Source organism: Onychostruthus taczanowskii, unplaced genomic scaffold, assembly GCF_017590055.1.
Source record: "Onychostruthus taczanowskii isolate IOZ18803 unplaced genomic scaffold, ASM1759005v1 scaffold7, whole genome shotgun sequence".
Taxonomy (NCBI): Eukaryota; Metazoa; Chordata; class Aves; order Passeriformes; family Passeridae; genus Onychostruthus; species Onychostruthus taczanowskii.
In genome coordinates this window covers 831,758-856,864 of record NW_024504786.1, presented here as the reverse complement: position 1 = coordinate 856,864, position 25,107 = coordinate 831,758, and the positions used below count along the sequence as shown (strand labels likewise).

Below are 25,107 nucleotides of genomic sequence, written 5' to 3'. Positions count from 1 at the left end.
CACTGTTGGGAAAACAGTTAATGACTTCTTGAGAAATTTAAAATTGAATAATTTATTAGGTTGGTGAGAACTTTAAATGCTTAAGTAGTCTGAAAGATTGTGTATCATAAACCTCTGCATGAAAGGTAATTGGAAATAAATAACAGATCTGTGAGCATATTCAGTTTCTTGGGCATTGCTTGGTAAATAGATGCTGTAACCTGAAAATATTGATTTTTAGTTAGACTAATATGTTCTATCAGTATTTTCTTTTAAATAAATCACTCATTCAATACAAATTCCTGGGGGAGAGAGACAACAAAGTCACTTTGCTAAGTCAATATTTGTAGAGTGTTAATATTGATCTTTTTCCCTTTGTTTTCCCTTTCTTGACTGAACCTTTACTAGTTTTCTTTCAACAGAAAATAATAGCTGTAGAAATATAAAACATTAAGTGGGAACTGCTGGGATACATTAAAAATGTGCACCTGGAGACTCCTGTATAAAAGGGAAAAATGGTTCTGACCACACAGTGTAACTGCTGCTGGAAAACTGAACTGATTGTCCTCAGGAGCTGCATTTTTGTTTCAAATAACAACTCTGGATTTGTTATTGAGCTCTGAAGTCCTTTAGATCTTCCCCACTGCTGTACAGTGACATTTGTTCTATATTTAAATTTCCAAACATCATCTCCCAGCGGTTCTGTGCAGTCTGTTTAGGTAGCTGGACCTCCATGCAGTTTAACCTGCAATCTCACCTTGTTCAAACGTGCTGTGGGGTGTATAAAACAGCACACACTTCCCCAAGATTGGATTCTTTTTTTCTTTCTACAAGCCAGTAAAAACTGACTGAAAAAAGAGATATTGATTGGTATTGCTTGGCATCATCCAAGAACTGAAATCAGTTAAGAAACATAGAAAGGTTTATTACCTATAAATTAAATATTTTAAATTAATAAAATTAGTTCTAGATTAATTATATTCATACTTATAATATATTGACTACATATAATATTATATATAAATTAAATATTTCCTATTAATAAACTATTAATTTTTTTAAAACTTCATTTTGCACAATGCAAGCTCTGCCAGAATCAATCAATAAGTACCCAGGCTTTTATTTGTGGTGTGAATCAGAATCCACCACTCAAAAATTCTTTTTATTTGTCTTACATCCAAGAATTTTATTTTATATTTTTGCTGTTCACCTGTCTTTTTGTACAAGTAAGAAAATATTGCCCTCAAGAGCAACACCAACTGTACATTTCTGACAGAGGAAAACAGTGAAAGTCAGAATATGGTGAAATATGGAAAAGAATATGGTCTAAAACAAAGAACCCTTAGAAAATTCCTCTCAATCATTGCTTTTCATTAGGAATTGTGCATCAGTGTGTGGATATTTTCAATATTGCCTTAAATGTCAGTAGCAGTGACCAGCAGCAGGTAGTGCCTAACTTTTCTTTCCAATTAACATTTCTAACACAAACATTTCCCACTTCAGCTGCTATTCAACAACTCCTTTTCTGCTTTGAAGTGACAGAGGAAAACCCACTCAGAAGATCCTCTTTTAGTTTCCCAATTTTACATACATGGTTGGAATTTGATAATTTAGGATTCTAGCACCACCTTATGCTCCTCTGCCAGAGTAACAGGGTTTGATTTCCCAAAAGGAAAGGATAAGGATAAGGGTTTTGTCCAGCAGTTTTGGCAGGTATCAGGCTTGGAGCAAACAACCAGTTATTTCAGATGTGTCAAGTTTTAAGAAAACAAATCAATTTTAAAAATTTCCTTTCAGGTGAAGTCAGGAGTCATGAGTGTTGGAATAATCAGTTTAGGAATAGCGGTGGAAATGATCCGAGGGGCTGAACTCCATGTTGGAATTCTGTCCCTGATTTATGTTAATCCCAGCTCCCATTATCCACTTTTTGACTGACACAACCCCAGCTGTTGCTCCATATTCAACCCTCACCATTAAATCCCAGGAATATTTTGTCTCTGATCACTTTTTTCCTAATTATTTTTTATGATTGGCCCCTTTTTTCCTTGTCGTGTCACTACAAATCCGGTTTTATGGATAAAGATGAGTATAAAATTATTGAATGGGTTTGTTAATTAGGTTTATTCTACTCCATAAAAGTTAGCCAGGGGCTGAGCTCTGGCTCCATGGTCCAGAAATAGCTGCACTTAAGGATTATCCCTAAAAACTTTTCCACCAAGTTGTGCCCACAATGAAAAGAATATGGGAAATTACAGGAGGGCAGGGACTTGGACAGCAGTCCAAGGGATTGGCCATCTCACTTTATTTTTAATAAAACTTTGTCTTCTCCACAGCCAATTTACTTTGAAAGTCTTCTAGAACTTCTTGAGCAAAATCTTAATTTTTTAAAAAAAATTCCAGACCTCCAAAGAACAGCAGAAAGGGAGTTGCAAAGTGTATAATATTTGTATTTGAATTATTCCATGATGTCAGCTTTTGCAAATATAATTAGCAGAATCTTTGTAGCAATCCAAATTTAATTTTTCAGCTACAGGAGCATTGGGGTCATCTCTGTGCTTTCCAGGCATTTTCATAAGTGAAGCCATGTTACTTTGCAAAATTTGTCTATAAAAAGGACTATTTGGGATTTTTTTAAAAATAAAAGTATATTGATGCTGTATCTCATGGTGCGTTTTATGCAGGGTTAATTCAATAATCAAACTAATTAACATTTCAGAGAAAGCACTTTTATCTTCATCCAAAATAGAGAAAACCCCTAATATTTGCTTGGTTTCCAGGAATGGCAATGTGCACAATCCAAGGGCTGCTTCTACCTGGAGGAAAATGGGGAAATCATCAGTCACAAGTACAGGCTGCACTTACCCCAGAGATCTGCAGTTTGTGTCACCATCAAACCTTTCAGAATTCCCCAGGCAGAAGGTGAGTGCATTTATATTTCATTTTCTTCTATAAAGAGCTGCTGGCTTGGAGGTTTACCATGGGGTTCATCCACTTGCTACATTGGAATTATTTTTTTCCCCCAAGTAGAATATTCCCTTTTTAATCCCATAAAACAGGAGCCTTTAAACCCCAAAATTATTTTAAAGTCACCTGTTTTTTTAAACAAGTTTTTGTGGTGTGTAACCATTCCTTGATGTTCTTGACCCTTAATGATGGAACTATTTTATAAAGAATTCTTAATGATAAAATTAATAATTATCTGTAAGACAAGGTTTGGAACAATTTATCCTGCCTAAACAGGAAGAAAATCCCAATAGCATAGAACAGATTTTTTTCCCATTTTTCATCACCAGGGATCAATAAATACCATGGGAATATCTATTTTGAGATGCAAAGAAAAACAATTTTGGGCCATTATTATTATTATTATTATTTATTATTATTATTATTATTATTAATTTTTGGGGATATTTTCTTTCTAGGAAAATCTTGTCACTGGTTGTCAGTGGATACAGCTTTGTTTATTCTGAAGGAAAATGAAACCCAAGACAATTTACAGCTTGTGAGCTTTACTGAACTCCAGAACAAAGAGGTTGGAGATTTCTGGTGTATTCCTATTTTAATTGTTATTTTTTGGTGTGTGTGTTAATGCTGGAGGTGTGAATTCCATGGGTTTGGAAGGAATTCCAGCTGAACCAGAATTGCTCAGTTGCTGGGTATATTTCCAGCTACTCTGTAAAAACTCAGCTGTATTTCTGCACCTTCAAACACAACATTTCCAAGGCAAAATTTGTTTAAATTTCCTTTAATTTTCTTACTCCTTGCCCTTTGAACTTCATAGTGTACAGAATATTCTTTTCCTGTGGCAGAGATGAGAGAACATGAACTTATTTTCCCCCTCTTCCCTCATCTCTCTCCTCTCTTTCTAACTTTTATTCCAAGAGATTCACTATTTTTTAATCTTCAAAGTGACATCACACAGCAAATTTTTTTTTTTGAGGAGAAAACCCAGCATTCCCAGCATTTTCAAGTAATGAATTTTATATGAATATTACTGGCAACGTGGAAAGGCATCATTTGAGAAGTTCTTACAAACTTTTCTGTCTTCCTTCAAGAGCAGATGTTTGGCTGGAGAGGGGAGCTTGGGTCTGGGCTTTACTGGCTGCTCCCTTTCACAACTGGCTGCAGGCTGAGGAAGGCAAAAACCCAAATTACTGGAGAAGCCAAACTGGTGTGGAGGGATGAAGATGGAGAGCTGGCTCTCACCAACGAATTCCGGTGAGTTTTATTCCCAAACATGGGAATAAAAATCTCTTTTCCAGCTAAAATGTGGCTTTTTAAATCTGAATTTTCCTGAAGTACTCTTTGTACAGAATAATCTCAAACAGACTGACCTGTTCTTGGCAATGTTATGAGACAGTGAAAGGAAGTGGAAGCCTTTGGAAATAGTTTGGCCTTTTTCATCCCTCAGAGCTGCTTTGTTGGATATATTTGAAACAATTGATTTGGATGGGAATGGCCTCCTGAGCCTGGAGGAGTACAACTTCTTTGAGCTGAGGACTAGTGGGGAGAAGTGTGACCAGGAAGCCTGGGCTGTGTGCAAGGGTAAGTTCATTTCTGTGGTACAGCTAATTAAGGCTATCAATTAACTTCCAATAGGCCTGGATATTCTGTACCTATTCCAAGAACATGTGTAGATATTTTTCTCTTCCTCCTTTTTTTTTCTTTTTTTCCAGTCTCCTGTCCTTTGCTTTGCTTCATTCTGCTGTGTGTGCCACTGACCTTCTGCTGAGAAAATTCTTCCCCTTCCTAATTGTTTTGTAGCTGCCAAAACCTACAGGGTTTGTAATCCTGGATCATATGGGGAAGGAGACTGTCACAGGTATTTGTTTAATCTATCTCCTTTGTGCAGATTGGGCTGGTGCTGCTTTTTTTATCTCACAAAGTGTGGAGAGGGACATTTAATTAGTGTGGATCTGATGCTACAAATTGGCATCCAGAGTTTTTGTGGGTTGCCAGTGTCTCCTTTTGTAATTCCATGTCATGTTTGACATAATTCCTTTGGAGGCTGTGGCAGATTGGCCAAAATACCTTAAATCTGGCAAGCCCTTTTAGTTATCTCTCCCAAAACACTCTGAAGTATCTGATTTTTTCCTAACTCATGGAAAACTCCTACAAGGATATATCTCTAGGACTGAATTTCTCCTCTCTTGATGCCTGGATGTGTTTTTCCACCCTTGATGGCTTTGCCAGGGTGATACAAGTAGGAGGGGTGGAAATGTGTGAATAAATAAGAGAGGAAGGAGGAGGAGCTGGGGAATGTTTCACCAGGTCATCAATCAGAGGAAGGGTTCACACGAATATCATCCATCTTGGCACCAAAGTTCAAGCCATTTATTACAGCATCTGTACCCTTGGATAGATTTATTAAATTGGTAATCCCTTTTTAATAATATATAGTAAAGATTTAGCATTGTTATGAAGATGAGAAAACCATTTTTAAAAGTCTCTGACATGAGGACATTTCAATTATGTGTTTGCTGACATTAGAGTGGTGGATCTGTGATATTCTCTCCAGAGAGGGGTGTTAGGATTACTGGAATTTTATTGCTTTTTAGGAACTAAGTAAATCATTTCTGTATCAAAGACCTGAAGCATTTCAAGGTGCTGGCTCCAGCTGACTTTCGTTTCCCATTCCTAAAATACCCCATTCTGCAAAGCTCTACCACAAATTTTAGGAAAAAAAAAATCCATATGAGCTCTTTTTGTTTTGAAATCTCCCTTTTTTGGGGTTATCCAAGGAGCCAGCTGTTTGTAGGCATTATCCCAAATCCACAGGGCAGCTCTGCAGACAGCACAATGCTCAAGGACATTCTTTCCCAAATAATCTTGGAGATCCTGAGGCTCTAAGTTGGCTCCACCTTTTCAACCTTGTTAACAGGAGGGGGATTTTGCCTTTGGAAGGATGAAGGTGTTTGCAGACAGAACAGATTTTTAAGTGCTGTTTTTATTCCTTTGAAACAGAAAATTTTGAGATGAAGAAGAATGAACTAACAAGACAAGGATTCCTGGATTTGAATCTCATGGAAGCCAACGACCGGGATGGGGATCCCTGGGACCTTTGGGTCACTTTGTTGTCCCTGGGCTACAACAAAGCCTTAGAAATGACAGAGGTAGGAGAAGCACAAAAGAGCAAAAATCCCTGCACATTTAACTGCTGCAATCTTTGTGCCTGCCACAAGCTGATTGCAGGAGGGCAGGACCCACTGCCACCACCCAGGGCTGCACTGTCCAGATTCTGAGAGCAGCATTTGGACCTTTGAAAAGAGAAATTTTCCTTTGCTGTGGAGAAAGCCAGGATGTTATGGGCTTATAGAGGAAGGGATTTTGGGTTGCCTCTGTTAAAATAATCCATGCACTCAGTTGGTGGGGAGTGATAGCAAGGTAAGGGTGGTAAACTGTGACCTGTTAGCAAATTTAGAAAAATCAGGACTTTTTTTTCCTTTAAAAAGTCAAATTTGTGGCCCAAACCACAATAGAAGTGGATAAAGATAATTTTTTTTTCCACATGATTCAGAATTCCTAGTTTCCAGAGATAACTGTTTCTGTTATTGTTGCCTTTTACAACAGTGTCTGAAAAGGTTCAACACAAAATTTTAATGCTTCACTAAAATTTTAGGGTTTGGGTCACACATTGCTTTGCAGGATCAGAGATTATTTCTCTGATGTTTCTGTACACTTACAGATTAAAAAAAATTATTTATTTGTTTTTATATTCTGAAATATTTATTACATATTTCTGATGTCAATAATTCTTTCTAAAGAAAGAGGATCTCTTTTAAGAATAGAAAAAGTAATGAAAAATTAACGAATTAAATATACAGATAATGAAATAATTTAATTACCAGGAAAAGCAGATTTTTAGGATCAGTCTGATAATATTATTTAATTTTGTTAAACAGGTCAATATATTCAGTATATAAAATATATCAAGACCTAAAAATAGAATAATTTAATTACCAGGAAAAGCAGATTTTTAGGATCAGTCTGATAATTATTTAATATTATCATTATTAATATTATTATTATATTATATAATATTATATTAATATCCTATATTAATATTATTTAATTTTGTTAAACAAACAAAATATATTTTGTTTGTTGTCAATATATTCAGTATATAAAACATATCAAGACCTAAAAATAATCAGTATGAGAGATATCAGTTGTCTCTCAGTGAAAATTTTGGGATGGTGCTGAGGGATTTAAAGATGAGCTCCTTTTCCTCTGACTTGTGGTTGGCAGAGCCCGTGCAAGGCTGTTTTTCTGCATTTCAGCCACAAGAGAGAGCCCTCCTCCAAAAAAGAGCATTTTGGGGAGGTTCTTCTCCAGTCAGGAATTTCAGGAAGCTGTTTTGTGCCTTGTCCCAGCTGTGGTTTCTGGCTCCAGCCTTTGCTTTCCAAAGGACAGCACAGCTCTCAAATGCTTCAGTAATTAATCTAAAAAGCTCCAGCTGTTAACTCGTGTCTCTCACTTAAGTCATTAATTCCTTGATTTCAAATAATTTCAGATTTTGGGAGCACTGAGACGGAACTTGAGAAATCCTTGTGGATTCCAAGAGCCTTTGGAAGGGAATTGTGGTGCTGGGGCTGAGTCTAAGAAAATACAAACCCCTGGTTGTTACAGCAGGAGTAAAATGTAGCCAAGATACTGCCAGAGTGCTCAATGCACCATTGCAGAGGTGTTAAATCTCTGTGGGGTGGCACAAACAGCAACAGTGGGACAGGTTTATTTCAGGCACTGGAATACATTCAGGTTTCATCTTAATTCCTGGACATTTTGCTGTCCAAGGAAGGGTTTGCTGTCTTGAACTATGTCAGGTGTACTGGGAAGGACATGAAAAAGGCCACCTGTCTTGGGATTTCATTTGATGTAAAAGATTGCCACAGCTCACAGTTTATAATATTTAATATTCAGGCAAATATTTATACCCAGCTCATTCTAGTTCAAATATGAAAATATTTAGGAGCTGTGGGTGAAAATCTGAGGGGAAAAACTACAGCTGGAGTGATGCTAAAACTCATCTTCACTGCAGGCCTGCCCCTTTGTCATTGATGTCTGTGCAGAGAGGTGCAAGCCCAGAATCAAAGCCATTTCCCTGGAGGCAGGGGGCTCCCAGCTCAGCAGGGCTGTCTGCAGGTCTGTGGCTAACAAAGGAGAGGCCAAAGTGCTGCATGGCTCTGAGAACATCTTCATCTACACCTACAGATCAGGCAGCAGAATCACCTCTGTGATTGAAAACAAGGTATGGCCTGGAACTTCCATCTTGTACTTTGTGTTAAAGTCTTATTGTTCCTCCTCTTTCCTTGGGTCATATTTGAGAGTTGCTGTTCCTGAAATCAGCTTTTGGTGTCTGTTTCATTAAAAAAAAACTCTGCCTGATGTGTTCCTTGTGGCTTCAGAAGAGCCTGGGTCAGTGCTCTTGGAAGGGGCAGATTGTTATAACGAGGCAAGCACTTCTAATTACCATATAAAAACTGAATACTTTTTGTGTTCACACCCCAATTTTTCAATATTTTGACATATCATCATCATCATATGAGGAAACAAACACTAACAGCAGGAAATGCAATTAGAGCAAGAGCAAAGATCACAGCATTTACACTGCTGAATATTTTCAGTGTCCACAAGAAAGTCAAAGAGCAGTGATTTTTAGGAGTGTGTTAAGGGTGAGTTTTTACCTGATTGTTCTGCCATGTGTGCTTTATTAGTAATTCAAGCTGAAAGTTGTAAATCCAAGTAGAAGTGGTTGGTGAGATTTTAAACCTTTTTCCATAGATCACAGTGAATGTTCTCAGTTTCCTTTATACCAGGAACTGTGAGTAAATAAACACAGCACAGTAAGATGTTAAACTTCAGGTGCTTTAAATCTTGAAAGATCACAGCAAGAAGTATATTTTTAAATGTCCAGACATTCAAAAGGGGGTGGCTTGGGGGGGCTAATATTAGGACTGGATGCTGAGGCTCCTGGAACTCTGGATTTGGCTTTGCACTTCGCCCTTTAGGGTGGATATTCCAGAGTTATTTTTATGTTTGGGGATATGTCAAAGAAGGAGATCAGAGCTGCACTGAGACAACTGGATGTTCTCAGCCCCAGATCTCTGCCCACTCTGTTTATACCACTTGGGTTTGGTTTGTGGCTGTCACCAAGCTGGGTGGGAATGCTGGGGAAGCTCCACGGGGGGATCTGGACAGGCTGGGAAGATACAAGGCCAGGTTGTAACTTCACAAGTCCTTGTGTTGGAATCTTAAATTACTTTTGACCATGGCTGTGGCATTAAGGTACATTTGAAACTGTTACTCTTCAAAGGGTGTCTGTTACTCATCAGAGTATCCATTAAGCATTTCTATCCCTAAAACAGCAAGGTCACAGGAAGTCCAAGGACTGTGCAGTTGTTACACAAAGAACAGACACTTAACCAGGAAAGTCTAATGGTTCCTTCATGTTTTTTCACCTGCAGTCTGAGAATAAAGTGATAATTCATGTCAACAATGAGCAGAGTAAGAACTGCCTGAACAATAGGGGACTGACAGTTTTTGCTGTGGAAGTGGCTCCAAAATCCATGATGGTAAGGCTTTTTATTGCTTAGCCAGCTTTAGAGAAAATCAGGTTTTATCTTTATATTTTCTTTATGTAGGGCTTTTATCATGATAATGAGCTTGTGGACAGTGGCATCTTCTGACCAGAACAGATCAGATGCACTTTTTGATATTTCAAAGCTGATCATGTATTTAATGTATCCCTGTCTTCCTGTGCAATTTCCTATAAAAGTTAATAATCCACTTTTTCATACATGGGCCTGTTTCACTTGTCCATTCTATACATGCACCATTCACTAATATTTTTAATACTCTTTTTCTAAGGCTGTATTTTTTTTTTTCACTTAGCAATTTTTAATCCCACGTATTGATGCCTGTGAGAGCAGACCAAGCATGCACTAATCAGAAAGAGAAATAATTGTATTGCAGTCCTTGTGCACACTGTGATTTGCTGGTGGTTAACTGTTGTTAAGCTTGATTTAGGGATCATGTTAACCATGAGACAATTTGAATGCTGAGTCCTGCTGCAGAGCTGGGCAGGCTTTAGTGACAATTCCAAATGAGGGTCCTGAGGGATGGAATGTGATGCTTTACAGATGCAAATGATTTTTTTCTTCATTTATTTGTTAATAACCCTCTGGTTTTCTTTTTCTGAAAGTACACTTTCTTTGTTTAAGAGCAGAGGGATCCAAGCTATTTTATATTTCCCAGTTTTCCAGGGTGGATTCATTCAAGCCTGCTGTAAGCAGAGCAGTCCCATGACACAGGCAGGGCTGGGGCCTATTTAAATTGCTACTGACATTTTAGATATCCACTGCCTCATCCTGTAAGGTGGTTTTAAATTTAAATTCAGGCTTCATTCAGGATAAACTATAGGCTCAATCCTTATGGATATTTTGCTGTTAAATTCAAGAGTAATTTTTGAATATCTGTCAGTGTAGATGATGAATATTCCTCATTTAGTGACACAAGTACTGAACATTTTGCTTCCACAGCACACTGGGTAACAGTTTTCCAGTAAAGAGAATTCTCTTTCACCTCTGCTTTCTCTTGTGCCAGGTCTGCCAGCACGTGATGGCCCTGAATGAGCAGGAAGAGTGGATTTACAGCTGTGTGCACTCCCTTGTGTGTTAAACCTCCCAGTGCCAGGGCTGGGAGCAGCCACACTCAACCAGGATTAGCTTTGGGCAGTTTTTAGACAATTTATAGTCTTGTCCTTCTCAAAAAGCTGGCATACATTTCTATTTCTTGATGATTTTGGCATGAAAACACTGAGGCACAATAAAAATTAGTGCTGTTCAGTAATCCAGCTGCCAGTTGTAATATAACTGCTTTTTAAAGGATTGTTTCCCATATTTTCCATACCATGGATTGTAATTCCATTACAGTTTGGAACTGCTTCACTGAGGGGAAAAAAAACTTTGTTGGATGGGTTCCTAACTAAACATTCCTGTGGTTTTGATATCAGAAGTATAAAGGGATGAAGCTCATTGTATTTTGTCACTTGATAAAGGATTTGTTTCTTTCCCCCCTTTTTTGGTCATTTGCTGATAATCCTTATCTTACCCTTGTTCTGTAATTTCTGCCTGGTTTTATACTCTTTTATATAAAATAAAGTCTGCCTTTTCATATGCACTAAGGAAATAACATCATTGGAGGAAAATGAAGGTTTGTCTTGGGCTCTTGACTGTTAACAGCAATTAATTATTCCCAGGGCAGCTGAAATAAGAAGACTGAAGTGCACCAAATTTAGGCTGCAACAGCAATGAAAGCCATCTTTGAGGTACTAAAAACATTCAGCTTATTATATTTTCCTGGTTCCTCTAAATGTCTGTTAATGTGGAAAAAAAAATGATGACCCTGGCCTGTGGCTGCTTAAAAAGTGTTTGAGTTTAAAATAGCCATTAAAAGTGTGTGACCTCATGTGTGAGGGCAGCAAGTAGTGTTGCAAAGTTATTTTTATCTGCCCCAAGTGCTGCTCTCTGCTGTTCCTCTGCTGTAATCTTACACTGGGCAAGTAAATGTCAGTGACAAAATGAGAGCTGGGCTCTGATTTACACACTCAGGCAGGATTCCTGGTGAGCTTTGAGATTTTCATGGTTTTCCCTTAGCAAGTGCCACAGGTATCATTTCCATTTTCAGAACTGTCTGAAAAGAAGTTGAGGCCCCAAAAATACTTGATGATTTTTAGATCTGACTGAGCTCTGCAAATGCTGCCTGAGGCAAAATGTGGGTAAGGCAGAAATTCCCAGCTCCTTGTCTAAAAAGGAGTTGGGAAATGATGAGACACTGTGTGGAACAGACACTACAAAGTGAGCAGTCCATTATTTACATTTCCTTTGTTTGTAAAATCAGCCTTTTTAGATGTGGCAGGAATTCATATGCAACTCTCTCTGCATTTTAGGAAAGGAATGGTTAAAGCTGAAAGAAAAAGCTGAGAAATCACTGCACATGGAAAGAGTTGGGTTGCTGCAGGTAAAAACCACGGCACAGCACTACACAGGAAACCTCATTTATTTCCTGTCTTCCTGCTGCCTGGAAGGGTTTCATTATCCAGTTTTTTAAGTGAGGACATAGGCAAAGTCTCCATGGCAGTTTCTACCTTTCCTGCCCTGGAGGAGATGAGATTAGAGATCTTGGTTGTACTTGCAGAGTCTTTTCCAGTTTGTTCCAAATCCAGGTAACACCAAGACAGAAAAAAAATCCAGCTTCTCTTTTTAGCGTTGAACACAGGTACCAACTTATTTTCTTTGAGGGGAGACATTTAGGAGAAAAAAATCTCTGTATCGGGTAATTTCAACTTCTGGAATGTTACCTTTTTTTGAGAACTGGAGCTGTAACAAAATTCAGCTTCTTCAAGGCTTTGCTAATGCTGACCTTCCCTGCCTCTGCATCTGGAGCTCTGGGAGGCTCCTGCTTCTGTGGGGTGCTCACTTGAGCTCTGAATGTGAGGCCAGTGGGGACATCCTGCTGCTGGCCACAGGGACAGGCAGGGTCTGGAGCACCTGGGACAGCTGGGGGGTTCACCTGGAGACATGGAGGCTCAGGGGGGACCTCTTCACAACTCCTGACAGGAGGGGACAGCTGGGGGGTCAGACTCTGCTCCCAGGGAACAGGGACAGGAGGAGGAAAAAGGGCTTCAAGTTGTGCCAGGGAAGGTTTAGATTGGATCTCAGGGAAAAGTTCCTGATGGAGAGTGTCTGATCCTGGCACAGCTGCCCAGGGCACTGGTGGAGTCCCCATCCCTGGGGGGATTTAAAACCCATGTAGATATCGTACTTTGAGACATGGCTTAAGTGGTGGCACTGCTGCGGAAACGCCTGGACTTGAAAACCTTAAAGCTCTTTCCTAAACCTAAACCGTTCCATGACTCCGTGACACTGGCTCGGATGGAGCAGGGCACCAGGGCCCGGAGGTGCTGGGGGCTGTGCCGGGCCGGGCCAGGCCAGCACAGGGTCGCTGTCCCCCGCGTGCCGGAGCGCGCCGGGCGGGAGCGCGGGCGGTGCCTTTAAGGGGCGGTCGCGGCGGCGGGGCCGGGCCGGGCCGGCCGCGGTCTCCCCCCGGCTCCCGGAACTCTCCCGGCGCCGGCCATGGTGCGGATCGTGACCGTGCAGACCAAGCCCTACGGCGACCAGAAGCCGGGCACCAGCGGGCTGCGCAAGCGGGTGACGGTGTTCCAGAGCAATGCCAACTACACCGAGAACTTCATCCAGAGCATTCTGGCCACCGTGCCGCCCGCGGAGCGCCAGGACGCCACGCTCGTGGTGGGGGGAGACGGCCGCTTCTACATGAGAGACGCCATCCAGCTCATCGTCCGCATCGCCGCCGCCAATGGTGGAAGCACCGGGGGCTCCGGGGCTCCGGGGCGCGCTCCCCGCCCGCCGCCAGCGCGGCCGCGCAGCGCCGGCGGAAATCGCTGGCGCTCGGCGTGTCCGCGCGTGGAAGTGACAGATGGGCTGGCGGGGGACAGCTCGCGGTCCAGGCAGGAAAACCCCCCCGGTGGCCTCTGCCCGCCTGCGGCAGCGAGTGGACATTAGCCAGGGTGGAGGTATGGAAGCAAACACGACTTTGCTCTAATTTCTCCTTCTGTGGTTGAGTTTTCCAGCTAAAACACAAACCAGCGGCACGGTGTGCAGGCGGTGAGGTGTTGGGAGGGGGCAGCGGTCCCTTCCACAGCACTGGAATGGGTCTCGCTGCTGGGGGATTCCTCCGTGGGTTAGTCCAGCCCAAGGGAATCCCATCAGGGAGTGTGATATTGGTGGGGAGAGATGTGCTGAAGTCAAGTTTGCAAAGGGAGGCTTTCTCCTACATTTACTCTTTTCCAAAGGAAAACTATCCTCTTCTCCTGGGACACCAACACCAGGAGCAAACATTCTTCCTCATGGACCACAAACAAGGGAGGGACTGAGGATGCTGGTGCTTAGAACAGATTCTCAGAGTTACCTGTTTCAAATCCCAGATGCCCCAATGCCTCTAAATATCTGACTTTTTGGGAAAAATTTATAATTTGTGATTGCCGCCTTCTTAGGGCATAAAGAAGCAAATAACTGGTTTGGGTTCTTTTTAAGCCAGGTAGAAATTTGTCTTTTGTGATGTGTGGCAGCTGCTCAACTGATTCCATTGCCCAGCATCCCTGGATGCTGCATGCACCTCTGGAAGTGATGGATAGAGCAGCCTTCTCTGATGGAAAAACAGCAGGCACTGCTTTATTTATTTGTTCTGGGAGGGGGTTGAAGTTGGAATAAGCAGCATTCCTGTACACACAGGCAGGATCCCTGTGGATCACTGTGAATAAGCAGAGAGGGGAACTTGTTCCCTGGGATGAAGTGTGAGTTTGTGCAGCTTTTTGGATGTGCACCCGGGGCCTGTTGGGCTGTGGCAGCGTTCCAGGCACCGACCTCTCCATCATTTACACTTCAGCTCCATCCCAGGAGCAGAGGCCTGGGCTAGAGCCGTGCTGGGGGCTGATGAGGTGTTTTGGGAAGCGTGGAGGGCCGGGAATGTCTCGGATCCTCCCCTGGACCGTGCAGCCACTCACGTAGGAGCAGAGCTGAGCTCGCTGCCAGAGCTGCAGCAGCGGGTCCCAAGGGCTGCCCTTGCCGGCAGGAATTTGCCTTGGAGCATTTTATCCACGTGAATTCCAGGTGCTGGGACAGAATTGGCTCTAAAGCCAGAAAATGCTCGAGAAAGGCAGGAAAAATGGGAGGTGGAGGAAGGAAACGTGTGGAAGAATATGTGGGCTGATAAATGAGCAGCAGGTAAAGCCTGGCTAAGGAACCAGAGGTACAGAGGGCAGAGCCACTGGAAACTTCATTACAGATATTTGCTACGTTTTAGCACCTCTGGCCTAAATAAGGCAGTGCAGAACTGCCAAACCCAAGGAGTAGCAAAACTGTCTGGTCCCAAGAAATGAGGGGATTAAAACCACAGGGTTTCTTTTGCAAATGCAGAGCACTGGTTTTAAATAAATGTTGATGTATTTTGGAGTGCTTGAGGGATGCTTGGTTTGTGGGGTTTCTCTGTAATTGCAGATATCAGTTCCCTGGTGGTTACCACAGTGTAGTTAAGTAAGTCTCTTAAAATCCTCTTTCTTCATAGTAAATATGAAGTGACTGGAAGTTCCCTGCCCTTCAAAGAGAAGGATGGACAACTTCATCCATGGTAAGAAAGTGCCCTGTAGGACAGGGACCAGCACATGGAAACTTCTTCCTGCATCTGTGGGTTTGTGCAGGTGCTGGGACTCAAACATCTCCTGATGCAGCCAGGTCTGGGGGGAAAACTCAGCAAACTCATGTTGAGAAAAGCTGAGTAATACTAAGAAAACTGCTGGAAAAGTGCATTTCTGGTCCTGAGGATGAAGAGGTGGTTGATGAATGCTTTAAAATCACATGGGGTTAACATCTGGCTGAGTGGTGCTCTCCAGGCACAGGACAGACCTGAGGAGCACAACCAATGATCTTTAGTTTTACAACATAAAAGGACAGGATGCTAAAATTAGCTTGAATTTTGTCTCCACCTGGTATGGTTAATATGGAACTAAGTGTTTATTTTTAAGTAGCAACTACTCAGTTTGTAGTTATGAGATTAAAGGGTGTTTATCTTATTTTAAAGTTTGCATTTCTGTAAGTAAACTGAAATTGTTTGCCATTCCCAGTTGGCATCCAGTGTAGCCTGCCAGCTTTGTTTTGGCCTGTGTGCTAGCTTTCCTTGGTATTATTCCCACATGGTGAGTCTGGCTCTTTAATTCCACAAATCAGATCTTCACAGGTCCTGTTGGAGCATCACTGATCAGCAGAATTGTGGCTGTGCAATAATTTTGTGTCAAAAAGGACAGAAACTGTAAATGCAAGTGGGATGATAGAACCAGCACCAGGCTGATGCTGTGACATTGTCACCTGCTGCTCCCTAAATTTACTGTGCCCTTGGTTCCTTCCTAATTGAACACTTTTCCAAGTGTTCAATGTTGCCACACTCAGGCACATTGCTGGAAAGGTGTTTGGAGTGCCAGGCTGTGCCTTGCATGTTAAATAGTGCCAGCTTTTGTTTTATAGCTGCAGGACAAACAGGGCCTGAGGAGCACAACCAATGATCTTTAGTTTTACAACATAAAAGGACAGGATGCTAAAATTAGCTTGAATTTTGTCTCCACCTGGTATGGTTAATATGGAACTAAGTGTTTATTTTTAAGTAGCAACTACTCAGTTTGTAGTTATGAGATTAAAGGGTGTTTATCTTATTTTAAAGTTTGCATTTCTGTAAGTAAACTGAAATTGTTTGCCATTCCCAGTTGGCATCCAGTGTAGCCTGCCAGCTTTGTTTTGGCCTGTGTGCCAGCTTTCCTTGGAATTTTTCCCACATGGTGAGTCTGGCTCTTTAATTCCACAAATCAGATCTTCACAGGTCCTGTTGGAGCATCACTGATCAGCAGAATTGTGGCTGTGCAATAATTTTGTGTCAAAAAGGACAGAAACTGTAAATACAAGTGGGATGATAGAACCAGCACCAGGCTGATGCTGTGACATTGTCACCTGCTGCTCCCCAAATTTACTGTGCCCTTGGTTCCTTCCTAATTGAACACTTTTGCAAGTGTTCAATGTTGCCACACTCAGGCACATTGCTGGAAAGGTGTTTGGAGTGCCAGGCTGTGCCTTGCATGTTAAATAGTGCCTGCTTTTGTTTTATAGCTGCAGGACAAATTTTCTTTTATTAGAAATGCTGCTCTCTCCCCCAGGAAGTTTGGGTTCCTGCCTTGGCTGCTTTAACCTTTCTCTCCCCTCAGTTACCCAGAGAAACCAAGTGCTCAGTCCTGTTGCATTTATTTATCACTGCTCTCCTTTGGTAGCTCCCTTTTTCTTTGTGCTTTTCTGCCACAGGTCCCAGACCAATTCCCACTGAGATCTTCCCTTTGAGTAAAAGCTCCTGGGATTGAAATCATCAAAATAAAGTGCTCATAAAGAAAGTTCTTCCAAAAAGCAACCAGGGTTAGATGTGGTGATGCTGGATCCTCCAGGCCAGTAGGAAAAACCTAAATTTCTGACTTTCTTATGTTACTGTTTTTCTCAGAGGCAGAAGGGGAAATTGAGATGCAATATCTAAAGTGAGGAAATAAATACCACTTGTAGGTATTTCCTGGCTGCAGCTGATGTGGATTTTAGAATTCAGCAGCTGCAGCAGCTCTTACAGCCTCTTTTTACACCAGCCTGGAATCCTTTTGCCTGTAAAGTTAATTGGCTTATGTCAGTTTACAGTGGAAGGTGATTAAGTGGTCAGGTTGTCCAGTTTCAGCGCCCCTCTGGAATTTTAAACTCTGCACTCATGAAACTCCAGCTCAGAGCAAAGAGCTAAGGTGCTTTGCAGTTAATCTCAGCAAATCCAGCAGGCAGAGTTGAAATTCATCCTACCAGGGACTTAGCTGTAATCTCCTGGGACAATGACTGTGCATGGGCAGACACCTCAGCTGGAGCTGGGCTGGCAGGGCAGAATTGCCTTCCCCTTGTCAGGGCAAAGTTTGGGATAGGGAGCTGGGCTGGAGAGCTGCTATCCACGTGTTATTCCAGATTTGAGCTCACCAGGATTGAGAAATGCATCCTGTCATGACCCTGAGCTGGCCAAAATATTGATTAATGCTTCAGATGAGGAGCTGAAACGTATTTTAGAAATAAACAGAGATAGCTTAGATATCAGTAATAAGTTCCAAGAATTCTGAAGTAATAAAAGTGTAACATGTACACTTATAATACATATTCCTAGTACATATTCATAAATTGTAGAGTAACAAAATAAACAGCAGATGTGATGGGTAGAGGACAAACACAGTTGGCAGGATCATGCAGTTATCCAGAAAAACATCACTTCTTGATTTTAAAATAAGTCTGTTTTGAGTGAAAATCAAGATAAAGCCTCACCAGGAGCACAGGTCCTGGGCTGGGCACCAGCCCTCAGAGAGGATCTGGGTGTAGGAGATTCCAGCAGGACTGGCTGAGGTCTTTCTGTAGGGAAGAAATTCCTCCCTGTGAGGGTGCTGAGGCCCTGGCACAGGATTTCCATGGAAGCTGTGGCTGCCCCTGGATCCCTGGAAGTGTCCAAGGCCAGGCTGGACAGGGCTTGGAGCCACCTGGCATAGTGGAAAGTGGTTTTTGGGTTCAGGTGCAGATTTCCAAGAGCACCCAGGGCCAGGAGCTCTATCTCAGCAGGCTGGGGCCAGAAATCCTGGAGCACAAGGAAATCCTGCTGGAATCCCTCCCTTTTTCCCTGGTGCAGGGGCAGGGCAGCAGAGATAAAATGCAGAATTGAGCGTACTTTGAGGTGTGACCATTGAACAGAAAGTTTCACAATCCTGGTGGCTGGTGAGTGCTTCCCTGGAAAGGAAAGTTCAACCCCTGCCAGTGGGACAAACCTGGAGAAGGGGATTCATTCCCAGCCCTGCCAGCCCCTTTTCTTTTCAGCTGTTGTAGGAACAGAACAGTCTCTTCTTTCTGGAGTGATTCATATGTGAGTGCACTTGTGCTGTTGAGATGGTGCCAATTATCCTTTTTTGCCCTCTGGAATCTCTACAGCAACTTCCAAACTCGGATTTTAAATTAATTCTTAATAGAAACAAAACGTTTTGCAGTGGGAGCTGCTCTCCTTGTATGACCAATAACACACTTGCAATATATATATTTTTTTTTGGGGCTCCATTTGTCCTGGCATACCAAATGCCATTTCCAGCAGTGGCTGCCTGCACCACAGTCATCCTCGACAGAAAGTGCCAGATTTTGGCAGCTGCTCAGGAGGGTTTTCCAGGGCTCCTGGCACCCTCTTATGGCCGATGTGCAGGGGACAGCACGGGCACTGGAGATTTCCTGAGGGAAGGATTTAAGGGAATGGGATTCTGCCTTAAATGGGAGTCACAGATGAAGTGTAAAGTGGTTTTACTCCATTTGTTGCCCGGGATTTCAGGCTGAGTGTCTTCTTGACTGAGCACAGAAAAGGAGCAGAAGGAGATGCCTGTCACCAGCTGCTTGCTGTCAAAAATTCCTGCAAAGCTGGAAAAGGAAGCTTGCAGCTAAACACAGCCCCACAGAGGGGACATTGGCTTTATCTGCCCTCTGAATGGGAGCAAAAACCTGGGAGAGGAATGGGGAGGAAATGAGAAGAGGAGTAGAGGGCACCCTGGACCTTGGAGAAGCCTGACCCAAGGGTGTAGCAGGTTTTGGGAACAGGGAATTACTGTTCAGTTTGACCTTTCCATGGTGGGTTCCCCCCACAATTATTTTTCTTGCCTGAATACCTACAACATCGTAGCTTGGAGGAAGGCTGGGTTTGTGTCAGAGTGAGGAGCTGGGAGAGTCTGGCTCTAACCCTCTCCCTGGTCCCAGACTCCAGGTGAAGAAGGCTCCATCTCCCAAAAAAGGTGGCACAGCCCTCTCAGGGAGAGGGGATGGGTAGGGACCACAGAATCAAGGCAAGGGAGGAGCCGTGGCTCTGCAATGTTTAATGAATTTAAGCCCTGTCAGAACAGTCTTGTTTGTCTTTCTATCATTAAATTCAACAGTTAATTAATAGTTTTAACTCTTCTCGTGTGTGTGAAGTGCAGGGCAGTAAAAGGAGACCTGGGTTAGGAAATATCCCTGTCTGTGCCAGGCTTGCTGTTGAGAGAGGGAGATTCCCTCAGCAGCCTCCACCTGCCGTGGGGAATCCCAGGATTCAGGATCCTGGAAACAGGACCACAAGGAAAAGCTGTTAGGGCAAACAGGGGGCTGTTTGCTGTAGCAGAGAGGGCACTCAGAGCCCAATGCCAGAGGATTTTTTAGTGAGGAAGAGGATTATGATCTCTTTGTTTGCTGTGCCAGTGAGGGAGATACCAGCAGATTGTCCAAGCACTTCCAGCTGCAAGGCTAATTAAGCACTGGCAGGGCTTACCTGGAGAAAAAGATTCCAAGAACAAGTTAGATCAGCCTCCAGGAGGAGACCTGGGTGTCCTTGGTCCAGCTGTGGGGAGGGAGCAGATGTCCTGAGTGATTTGTAATGAGCCAAGCCTCCATCTGATCAAAGGACCTTTCCCCAGTGCAAAGGTGCTCAGCACCCACGTTTGGTGACATTTTGCACCTCTAAATCCTCTGGCAGCTGTGTGATCCCCAACCCCTGGGCAGCCCTGGTTAAGCAGTTACTGGTGACTGAGTTTGCCCCAAAGACATTTTACAGGAAAGCCCTGGGAGCCAGGGAGCACCCCAAGAGTGTGGCTGTCCCTGTGCCTTTCATGCATTATTTTATGTTGTTAGTTTTAATTATTATTTAACTATTATTTTATATTTATATTAGTTTAGATAATAATATAAAATGTATATTATTTTATTCATAATAGATAGTATATACTTATTATATAATAATTATTATATTATTCTTATATTTCATTTAATAGAATGTGCTTCACTTTATGAATGACCCTCCTCCCCTACTTAATTTAATTTGATTCGTCTGTCTACTCCACATGCACTGAATTACACACAAATTCCCACCCTCCATAGGCTTTTCCCTGTCAGTAAATCCAAGCACAGCCTGTGTGCAGTCACAGGAGCTGCTGGGTGTCCTGTGCCCTCCTCCTGTCACTTAATGCCACGGCATTTCCCAGGACAGCAAGAAGGGAAAGAACTTGCTTTAGGCCTTTTCCTGCCAGGTGTAATTTTGGGAGCTGGATTTTGGGTTCTGTGCCACTAGAGGGAAACCTGGGACCTTGCATGGGAAAAAGGAGAGCTGCAAGATGCTGGAATAGTGTGGGTGGATGAAACACAAGCCAGTTTTGCTCTGTATCCCAGACAGTCTCACTGCTGGGGTAAAAGGTGTGTTGGTCACACAAATTATCCAACTCCATTTCAATGTGCTGATGGATAAATCAGGATTAGGGACATGGTCAGTGGTGACCTTGGAGGGGTGAGGGTTATCTGGATTATCTCAGATGGCTTTTCCAACTTTTCTGGTTCTGTGATCTGCTTTGGAAGAAAATATATCAATTATTGCAGTAATGACAGAATCAGCACCACAGGAAAGAGTCCCTGAGCACCTTCAGACCTGTCACAATTCAGCTGTGTGTACACATCTCCTTTTTGCTGCCTTAAACAGAGTCATTACCAAGTGTCTGTTCTTTAATTGCTCCAGTGATATCTAGAAATTGTTTCCAGCAGCTCAGGCAGAGGACTCTGAGTGTTGTTAAAGAGGCTTGGAGGAAAGGCTGGTTTTAGAATCACGGAATGGTTTGGGTGGGAGGGGACCCTAAAGCCCATCCCATTCCCCCTACCATGGACAGGAACACCTTCCACTATCCCAGGTTGCTCCAAGCTGGCCTTGGGCACTTCCAGGGATGGGGAGTCCACCACGTTCCTTTCCCTCATTTACCTTCCCCATGCTTGGGAAGATGAGGTTCACAGAAGTTTCTTGGGATCTGAGTCTCTTCTGTTGGTGTTTAGGCTGTCCCACAATGAACAGCGTTATGGGATGCAGTTTTCCCAAGCATTTTATAGTTTTTTTGTGATTTTCATCTGGGTGAGACTTGCTGGTGGTGCTCAGCTGAGGCTCATGAGGCTTTCCAGCCAAAGGCTGGCCAGCTGTTCCTGCTGGAAATTCTCCCTGTGTTTCAGGGAGCCGTGGGAAGTCAGGTTGTCGGGGCAGGAGTCGCATGAGCGAACGGGAGGTAACAGATCTGTTCCCTTCCATTTTAAGAGTGACCTTTAACTCACCAGACTTTGCAAAATAGCTCCAGCAGGATCCTGCTGGAAGTTTGCCTCCAGAGCCCCAGCGTGCGGCCACGCCTGGCCCTGCCCCGTGGATCTGGGAAAACGCATCTGAGCGGGGCTGGGCTGCTCCCACCTCCCTGCCCCAGGGAGATCCACACGGATTGACACTGCTGGGCTCCATGGGATGGCTGGGAGCGGTGCCTGTGGCAACCAGGAGGTGACAGAGAAGACAGGAATCCTTTACAGTGAGGGGCAGCAGCGTGGAATTGTGCCTTCTCCCTGACATTGATCCCCCACCGCAAGTGCGAGGACACGGCTTCGGTTACAGAAGGTGCAGGGAGCTATTTTTGGGTGCTCAGCAGCTCCCCCGAACTCCTGTCTCATAGGTGGGCCATTGCTGTGTCAAGGTTGGGGGTTAATTTTGCCATATTTGACTTTTTAAATGCATCTGTGTGACAAAAGGCCATGGAAGACGCTCCCCTGCCTCTGGTGACGGTGCCGACAGCTCCCTACAGCGACCAGAAACCGGGAACCAGCGGCCTGAGGAGGAAGACCTTCTACTTTGAATCCAAGCTGAACTATTTGCAGAATTTTATCCAGAGCATATTTTTTTCCATAGACCTAAGGGATCGCCAAGGAGCCTCTCTGGTGGTTGGAGGTGATGGGAGGTACCTCAATAAGTCTGCAGTGGAACTGATTGTCCAAATGGCTGCTGCCAACGGGGTTGGTAAATGTTAAACGGCTGAATTCCTGTGGGGTGTGGCTGAGAAATGCAGAAATCCAGCAGAAATGAGGCACTGGGAGATTTAATTTCCCCAAAGGTTTTATTCAACTGCTAATAGTGATGTTTTTAATGGAAGATCAGTTAGGGGATGCAGAAATTACTGTTTTTTCACTCTAAGTGTTGCAATTGGGCAGAAAATAACGTGTGGGGAAAGGAAAATAAATTCTGCCTGGGGTTTGTGTGTTCCTGTTTTGTGCTTTGACATGCCCCAAGCTGTTGGCACCTGTGGATTTTTCAGTCTTTCCACGAGAATATAAAGCCCTGATACTGTTCAGAAATGAACTACCAGGGAGAGCCACCAGAGTGGCAAAGGAGAAGAAACAACCATGTTTTGCCTTTCTTGCCAGGTGTAAGTTGTGGCTGTGGGATAAATGCTTAGGGAGCCTTTGAAAATTGATATGAGTGTCAGCAAGTGAGTGACAGCCTTTATAGGGAGCTCAGTTGTGCTGGAATTCTGTGTTTTGGAAGCAGAGCAAGAGGCTTGTGTGTTTGTGGTAGATCGTGGTTCATGCAATGGGCTTTTGTCTTTGTTTCCTTCTACTTTTTTAGAAGAAAAGGCTCTGCTGTCTGTCCTTGATCTCTCAGTGCAGAGCAAACTTTGTGCAAAGGGACCTGGATTTTAGGAGTTTGTTTGACAAAAAACCTGACTAGGGCAGTGTAATCAATAGTGAATGGGAAAATAGGATGAGAGAATTTTATTTACTTATTTTTTAAATCGACCTGTTTTCCGTCTTGTGGGGAAAAAAATCTTCAGGCATTGCAGATTAATGTCTTCCTTTGAAATCAGTGTATGGGCTGAGCAGAAGAGCTGGAAAATGTGCACAGAGCCAGGCTTGGAGTGCCTGACACCAGGACAGGTCTGCTGGTGAGGGGAGATCAGGCTCATCCTCACCAGCTCAGACTTGGCTCTCCAGCACTGGGCCCAGTCTGCCTAAATGGGATTTAGGGGGTGGTTTGGGTATTTTCCATGGATTTTTCTCCTCAGTCTGGCTGCTGCCTGTCAGTGTTGTGCTCAGGGTGTGGGATTGGTGGCTTGGGCTGCATCTCCTGCACAGAAACACCCTGGAGCTGCAGCCACCAACTTCCATGGCCTGGAAAACGTGTTCCCAGTGTTCCTGAGGGGAGGAGGGGCTGCAGGAGGTCCCTGTCTGCATCCTCATGGGGTTTTCAGTAAAACCAGGGTGGAATTATTGCCTGGATGGTTTTGAAGTGCTGTAACCCAAACTTGCTGCACAAAGTGGGTCTGTTTTGAGAAATCCATGAAAGGTGTTTGTCCATCATTGCAGCCTGAGGTTTTCCTCATAAGAAATTCCACAGACTCAAAAAGGATCATGTGTAAATTGTTCAGCACATTTTTACACTGAGCAAACTTCCCCAGTGGTCACCACAAAGGATTTAGCATTGGATGGGTGGGGAATGGCAGCTGAAAACCTCTGGAAGCCAAGGAGGACCCAAATCACAGAGCAGCTCACATGGACACAAGTGTTCCTTCCTTTCCTTCCTTGCTGTGGGGAAAAGCTGCAATTCAGGTGTGCAGGGAGGGCAAGGACAAGGGATTTGATGTGTTCATCCAGCTCTCCTGCAGCTGCTGCCTGCTTTGGCAGGGAAAATCCCTTATTTTCCCTTCCTCTGCAGCATTCCTGGGGCACTGATGCACAGGGGTGCTGCAGAACGTGACCCTCAGAGGGAAACTGGGGAGCAGGAGGGGAAATTTTGGAGAGGAGCTTCCTGGAGGTCCCGTGAGTTCTCAGGGAAACTGAAGGAGAAAAGTTTGGAGGCTGGAATAAAGCACAGGACAAGGGGTGTGTGAGAATGGGGGAAAAGCAAACCCTGCTTCAAATGAAACAGGAGGTGCAATAAATGTGATCAGTGTGTGGGCACAGTCAGGGCTCCAGTGTGAGCTGGAGGTAGGGCCCTCACTCTGGGTTTGTAAAGTGCTTTTTCCACATTTCTGCTGTTATTTGCTAGAGGTGCAGCTCTGCCAGCAGCTGGGCTGTGACAGCTGGACCATGCAATAACTGATGGGCAGCGAGGCTGGGGCTTAGCACCTGGCAGTGCCAGGGGACAGGAATCACAGCCATCCCGTGCCCTTGGCTCAGCACCCACCACAGCCTGGGAATGCTCCTCTTGATTCCTGCTCCTGGTTGTGATTGAATGAAATCCCTCCTCTTTCCCCAGCCTGTTCTGGGTCTGACCCCCTCAGTTGGTGCAGAGGGGTCTGGTGTGCTTTTAAATCCTGTCACCTCATCTGGGGGCTGTGGAAAGGAGTGTGTTCTTCCAGGGAATTCTCCACCTCCTGGTTTATTGCCTGGATTCTGAAGCTGCTGTATTGCTCAGCACATTGCTCTGGATCCAATCTCAGAGATATCCCTGGACTTACGGGAAGGAGGTGTGCTGCCTGCTGCGAGGAAGAATCTGCAGCTGCTCCCAGGATGTTCAAGTTTTGTGTTCTTTTGGCTTCTCTCTGCCCCACTGTGTGTTTTGAAGGCAAATTTGAGACCGCAGCCAGAGGAAACGCTGGGTTTTGTGGTGTTTAATGCCAACCCTTCAGTACATCCACGTGCAGCATTCATGGAGGAAAATGCTCCA

General features: G+C 43.7%; 1 protein-coding gene across 4 annotated transcripts in view; it reads left to right on the top strand.

Annotated features, from left to right (window-relative positions):
* Positions 1-25,107, top strand: part of LOC121344900 (phosphoglucomutase-1) — a 45,175-nt gene that overhangs the window by 7,379 nt on the left and 12,689 nt on the right. The window contains exons 7-14 of one of the 4 annotated variants that reach the window (XM_041421232.1): positions 2,757-2,898; positions 3,402-3,511; positions 4,040-4,197; positions 4,391-4,524; positions 5,944-6,092; positions 8,018-8,227; positions 9,444-9,551; positions 10,582-11,157. In XM_041421232.1, the coding sequence (XP_041277166.1) occupies positions 2,757-2,898; positions 3,402-3,511; positions 4,040-4,197; positions 4,391-4,524; positions 5,944-6,092; positions 8,018-8,227; positions 9,444-9,551; positions 10,582-10,656 (1,086 nt within the window). In that variant the 3' untranslated portion in view covers positions 10,657-11,157. Of the gene's footprint in view, positions 1-2,756; positions 2,899-3,401; positions 3,512-4,039; positions 4,198-4,390; positions 4,525-5,943; positions 6,093-8,017; positions 8,228-9,443; positions 9,552-10,581; positions 11,158-13,047; positions 13,358-22,098; positions 22,458-25,107 lie in introns of those variants that run through there. The other 3 variants (XM_041421231.1, XM_041421234.1, XM_041421233.1) reach the window with 3 other exon arrangements.